The sequence below is a fragment of the Benincasa hispida genome, chromosome 5, assembly GCF_009727055.1.
Source record: "Benincasa hispida cultivar B227 chromosome 5, ASM972705v1, whole genome shotgun sequence".
NCBI classification, from domain to species: Eukaryota; Viridiplantae; Streptophyta; class Magnoliopsida; order Cucurbitales; family Cucurbitaceae; genus Benincasa; species Benincasa hispida.
Window position 1 is genome coordinate 48428307 of NC_052353.1, and position 6783 is coordinate 48435089.

A 6783-nucleotide genomic window follows, 5' to 3' on the forward strand; every position below is an offset into this window, starting at 1 on the left:
ATTCTAAATGGTAAGAGTGAGGAGAGTGAGGAGGAGGGGCTCTCAAAGGTGGGAGTTCGAAAGACGCTGTCGTGGAAAAGCTATCGCATTGTGCTGATTATCGCTTACTTCTACTGGGCGATCGTGTACCAAAACTTGGCTATCGTGTAGCAGAACTCAACGATCATGTAGCATTTAGTAGGCGATTGTATAGTAAATGGTAAGCGATCGTATAGTAACTGATAAGCGGGCATGTAATAGTTGTAAGCGATCATATAAGAATTTGTGAGTGATCGTGGAAGATTTAGTAAGCGATCGTTTAGTAAAACTGAGTGATCGTGTAAAACTTGTAAACGATTGTTTAACGTTTGGCAAGCAATTGAGTATCAGTATGTAAGCGACCAGTCAATCTTGTTTGATTCTTATCGTCTAATAGAGAAGTTGTTCTTCATTTATCTGCTTTTTCGAAAGGCTATACCAACCTGTTACGATTAATAGAGAATTTCAAGAATTAGTTTTCTAACATTAGAGTGCTTATTGATTCTGAGAATTAGCAGTTAAATAGATAGGATGCAGATGTCTCGAGTATCGTATGCATCAGTAGTGGGAAGTTTAACGTTTGACATGATTTGTACCAAACATACATTGCACATGCAATAGAAGTTGTTAGTTGGTTTATGAAGAGTCCTAGTTGAAAGCATTGAAGTGCTATTAAAAGGATCCTTAGATTTATTAAAGAGTCCATAATTGTTTTGGTTATGGAGGATCAAACCTTACTATCAAAGGATATGTTGACTCAGATTTTGTAGGTGATCTTGGTAAAAGCAAATCTACCACTAGATATATGTTTACTCTTGCTAGTGGAGCTGTAAGTTGGATTTCAAAACTGCAGTCAATTGTGACTACGTTGATAAATTGTAGAAATACATTTTATTTATGCTATTTTATTTAGATATTACGGCTAAAAGAAAGAAAAGTTGTGTCCATTGTATACAAATTGGCTAATAAATGCGAAAATTATAAAATGTCGTAAATACACCTACTAACACCATTGCGATGGTAGAATAGAATGTTTCAGTATCTGTTTTGCAGGAAATCAGTCACGGCATGCGTTCATGGCTCAAAGATAAAATAACAACACATCTATTGTGTCCATCAATCAAGAATGAAGAGATGATCAACGCGATGACGGCGCATGCGATAATCGATCAAGAGCTCTAGCGATCAACGCAATTGCAACCGCATGCGATAATAAAAAACAACACCGCATGCGACAAGATCGAAGGTGTAACGAGCAACGCAATTGCAGATGATTCTGACGAGTGTACAACTGTTAGTTGTGCATTTCTGACAAATTGATTGCGTAACAGAAGAAATTTCTCATTCCGCCATTTCAGGAACTACCATAACTATACAGTGGGGACCACAAATACAAAGATCCAAGCCTCGCCTATAAATAGCTTCTTCAAATTCACCTAAAAACATACATGTATACATAGAGACGTGCATATACTGATTTTGAGAGAGAGACTGATTTGAAACGATTGTCCAGAGTAAACCCGGGAGAACCACGAGACAAGGTTGAGAGGTGAGTCTCCGAGCAGAGAATTCTTCCAATTCTCGTAGTTAAAGCTCTGTGCGAAGGTAAATTCTACCGGGAAAGCATCCTGAGAGGGAAGCTTTCCTCTCCACTACTTCCACACTCCGACAAGCATAATCTCCGTTCGGGATCCATGTCAAGACGTTGACACTCTTTCTATATTTGTTTCTAATCTCTATTTCATCATCTGTATTCATCTTCTCTAATCTTTCATTCAGAACACGTATCAAATGCTTAATTTTAGAATTAAATGTTATGATAATTTCCATTATCATCTCTCTGTCTCTTTTCGTACATCCATAATCCATTTTCTCCATGATGTGTTCTTAATCCCATGGGTAAATAGCAAGAATTAAGCGAGTGAGTTAATTTGTGTTAAGGAAATAATTAAGTTTAGCTAAAGCATGCTCGACGGCATCTTCAACTTTGAGAGTAGAAGTGAAGATGTTATTTTGCCTATCAAGAGAAGATTGGAAGAATGCGTTAACTATAGCAAAAAGTATTTCCAGAGATGGAAAAAACCTTGCGTTCATCATGTTCATCCCTGTTTCACCATAGAGATATGGGAACACGACCGATCACCTAGAGGTGTATGCCAAGGGAAAGCAGAACCTAAGTTGCATCTTTAACGCAATTGACAAACTTGCGATGTTTTTATTATTTACTCTTTCTCTTTCTACTTCGTTCACAAAGACTTGCCATTGCATACATCGATTCTTTGTACAACTTCACAGTCAGTTCTCACCTCAGTATCATGTATCTTGTATCGTGTATCATATTAGTTTAGGATTTATTTTATTAACACATTTTTACTTTCACCGCAATTTACATTTCTGTATAAATCAACATTCTTTATTCATTGTTAAAAACCGGTCGCATGTATCACATAAGTAGCGCATTAATGAAAACAATCCCTGTGTTCGACCTCGAATTATTCTGAGAAACTTGCGTTGGAATTATACATAGTTTCAGCGCAAGGAAACTTGTGACATGCACTACTCCATCGCATACTACGAGCATATCATTAACAACACATATAGTTAGACGTAGTATCGCATAAAATTGTCGTTATCTCAAAAGAACTTAAGCGCAATTAGAGCATTCATTCATTCATCAGCGCATCAGCTTTTCCCGGAGGTCTGGAGAAAGCTGCAATCAATAGGATTTTTTTAATCCTCCCTTCTCGAAAGCGAAAGGAAGAACGTGAAATTCTTTTTCATTTCTTCTGCAGGGACCAGGAGATTTGAAAAAGGATCTTAGAGTGTATAGGGTTGGGCCATAGACAACATTACATGTCGTATCCTTACAAGTTTATGGCAGCATGAGCTTGTATCATTCATATTCATCATTGTCTATATGCGTAAAGATAAAGGCAACTAATTTTATGTCATCAAGTTTATGGCACCGTTGCCAGGGACATGAGCTTGTATAAATCATATTCACATTGTCCATATGTTTTTATCGTTACAAGTTTATGGCGCCGTTGTCGGAGACATGAGCTTGTATAAATCATATTCACATTGTCCATATGTTTTTATTTTACATACGTGCAACAGAAGCAGAATATGTTGCAATTACACAAGTTAGCAAAGAAGCGGTATGGTTAAAAATGCTATTGGAGGAGTTCGGGCATGAACATGAGAAAATTTCTCTGCTTTGTGACAATCATAGCACCTTGTATCTCTCAAGGAATAAAACTTTCCATGCTGAGTCCAAACATATTCAAGCGTAGTATCACTTCATTCATGAAAAAAGCAAAGGAAGGAATAATGCATATGCATAAAATTCATACAAAAGAAAACCTAGCAGATTATTTAACAAAAGTAGTCAATGCTGACAAGTTTAATTGGTGTCGATCCTTGAGTGGCCCTACATAAACATAAACAAGATGAAAATGGGAAGTAGAAAGTATGATGTGGAGATGTGATTGATTCTCAAACAAATCTCCAAATGGGAGATTGTTGAATAATTATCATGAAAAATCCTTATTATTCATAAAGTTTCTTAGAAGACAATTTTGGGTCATTAGATCTTACACTATGTCCAAGATAAATTTGCGATCCTTAGATCTTTCACATCTCTCTAGGACAATTGGAGTAATTGGATCCTTTACATCTATCAAGAATAATTTGAAGTCATTGGATTTGCTTGATGGTCAAGTTTTTTTGGGCTATAAATAGGTGAAAGCCCATGGTTGTCAAACAATTAAAAAAAAAAAAAAAAAAAAAAAATTCCAACAAGTGAGTGAGAGAAAATAGAGAGTGTCTTCTCGTAAGAGAGCTTCATGTTCCTCTATAAGAATAAAAGTTTGCAACTCCTATTTTGTATAGTGGAATTCTTCTATCCTAGCCCATGATTTTTACCCTAATTTGTTTACGGATTTTCCACGTAAATAACTGTGTTATTTTCTCCCTTCTTCTTCATTATTATTATTCTCAACTACTTTAGTTGCAATCTTACTCTATTTGGTCATAGTCCCTTTTGTAACAATATTGAAACTCAATCTTATTTGTAAATGAAAGATAATTTTTCTAATATATTTTGAGAACAATGTCGCCATATTAATAAGCAAACTAGTTTAACAAACTTTAATCTCAACACTTATTAAATTACACCCAAAATAGATCTCCAATTTTTACCCTAACAATCCACACTTAATCTTGACACAAGTACTTTATTAATAACAAAAAAAAATATGTTAAAAATTCAACTCGATGTGTGTTCTTTCGAACTTATTAAAAAAAAAAAAGAAGTGATGTATCATGGGTAAATCTCTATAAGAGACCTTAAACCTAAAATAGGGAAGATTTTGTAGGCACTAAATCCAGATTCTTTAATCAGTTGTTCCCACTCTTTTTCTTCCCTCTCTTTTCCACTTGCCATAGTCATCATCAACATGTCGTAAAATAGTTGAGTCTCAATTGAGTCTTTATTTTTGGTATTAAACACCACCAAATCAATTACCATCACTTTTCCCTTTTTACCATTGCTTGTGATTGCTTCTTTGCACTTCTTCAAAATCTTCACACATTCTTCATCACTCCAATCATGTAATATCCACTATTTTATCACCCACCAAATAAAATTTCATATCATAGACAAATATTATATTTTATTATAATCACGTAGAAAAAATACTTTAGGAAGATTTTTAAAAAAATGATGAGGTCATAATATTAGAGTTGCGTAAATAATAGAAGAATCTTTCTAAGGATATATGTGCAACTTGTGATCTCTTCACCTTTTCTTTTCTGGAACCCTTTTCTAAAGCTATTTTTATTTAGTCTTCAAGTGGATGAACCTTTATCTAACGTGGGATATGAAAGATTAAGTGTTTTTTTCCCACAAAAAAAAAAAAAAATATCCTAATCTATAGGGTTTTTCATAATTATTCAATAACCTCTAAACGATGTGGTTTGTTACAATTACACCTCTAAACTTGATTAACCCTTGTAGTTTGTTAAATTGGTCTAAATCAACCCTTATGTTAGTATTCGAATCAATGTATTTGTACATTTCAATTTCATTGGATGTTATTTCAATATAGAAAAAAATTAATATATATATATATATATATATACACACAATAATAAGGGACAAAGCTATAGGGTATTATAGCATTAACAGTCAAACTACAATATGCCTAATTAATCAATTCAAAAATTTAGGAATGTGATTATAACAAATCACAAAATTGAGGGGTCTATCAATGTCTATCAATGATAGAAACTGATAAAAAGTTCATCACTAATAGACAATGATAGAAATTCTACTAGTAGTATCAGTGTTTTTTAAGATTTTTGTAAATAGTTTGACATATTTTCTATATAAATTTTTTTTTCCATTTTTTATATTAAACCTATTGTTATTATTATTATTGACAAAAGTATAACTATTAAATTTTACTTAAACTAAAAATATATATATATATATATATATATATATATATATATTTCTATTTTAATTTTTTTTTAAGAAACAAAAAAAGAAAATAGTTATTAAACACGATTATATTTTTAGTTTTGTTAAGAAAACAAGAAATCATAAATAAAAAAGCGAGTAAAAAGAGATAAAAAAAAAAAAAGAAAAGATGTTATCAAATGGAGACATAAACAACGACATAATGTAGGTTTTACCTTCAATACAAGAGCATCAGCGGGAGGAATAGCATTAAACATATCTCCTTCAACATATTTGAAGTTTGGTATATCTGCTTTCAAGTCAGCTACAACTTGAGGACGATCAAGCACACTGCATTCAATTTGTGGAAAAGCTTTTGCAATGGCTTTGGCCATAGTTCCAGTCCCACCACCAACATCCACCAATGACCTAACTCCTTCAAAAGAACCTTTATGTTTCTCAAATAATAAACTCACCACCAACATCGTATCACTAGCCATGCTTGCATTAAAGATGTCACCATATTTATGTTTATTCCTAATGTACTCCCAAAACGACATTCCATGCACAGTCTCAAACGGCGTCCTCTGATCATCACAATGGAGCCAGGTTGAGAGGAATTGCCATGGCTCCATGAAGGTTGGTTCGAGAATGCAAAATAGGAAAGGAGATACAGCATAAGGGTTGTCTTTAAGAAGAAGACGAGATGAATTGGTAAGCATATATCCTTCCTCTTGTAGAATAAAGAAGCCGGAGTGAGTCAATAAACGCATCAAACGGTATATGAATTGGCTTTTATTAGGATGGAGTTGGAGAGATGAAAGAAGAAGAGAGAGAGGCATAGGGTTGGGGCCATGACTGTGGATGGCGTCTGGAATTCCAAGTTGAATGGCGCATTTGAGAGCCATAGAGTTGATGAAGTTGAAGATATGATTCCATATGTGAGATTGAGCTTCCAACAACTCATCCCCTCCCATTTCTATCATATTTCCACCCTCCAAATTCATATTCATAACAAAAAAGAGAAATTGTCCAAACACTTTTCTGTGGTGTATCCAAGTGTGCTTTAGTTCCTTTCATTTATATACAAATTCATAGGCATTTTTATAAAAAAATAAATAAATAAATAATTGATATCAAATTGAAATTATTAACTTAAAACACTGCAAACTATACTTTAAAGTTTGTTTATATTTTTTTCAGAAAGTTGACTGTAATTTTCAGGAGTTTATGGTAAGATGACAATTAAGGTACGCGTTAATTTCAGTTGAAACCTAATCTTACACATCAGACAGTTCAATTGT

At 33.6% G+C, this 6783-nt stretch overlaps 1 protein-coding gene across 1 annotated transcript; it reads right to left on the reverse strand.

The window, feature by feature from the left end:
- Positions 1–3732: 3732 nt before the first annotated feature.
- Positions 3733–6541, reverse strand: LOC120077696 (probable O-methyltransferase 3). Its single transcript, XM_039031656.1, has 2 exons — positions 5716–6541; positions 3733–4639 (listed from the first exon to the last, which is right to left on the reverse strand). Exons 1-2 carry the CDS (start codon positions 6490–6492, stop codon positions 4340–4342), a joined length of 1077 nt encoding a protein of 358 aa, XP_038887584.1. The 5' UTR covers positions 6493–6541; the 3' UTR covers positions 3733–4339.
- Positions 6542–6783: the final 242 nt, after the last annotated feature.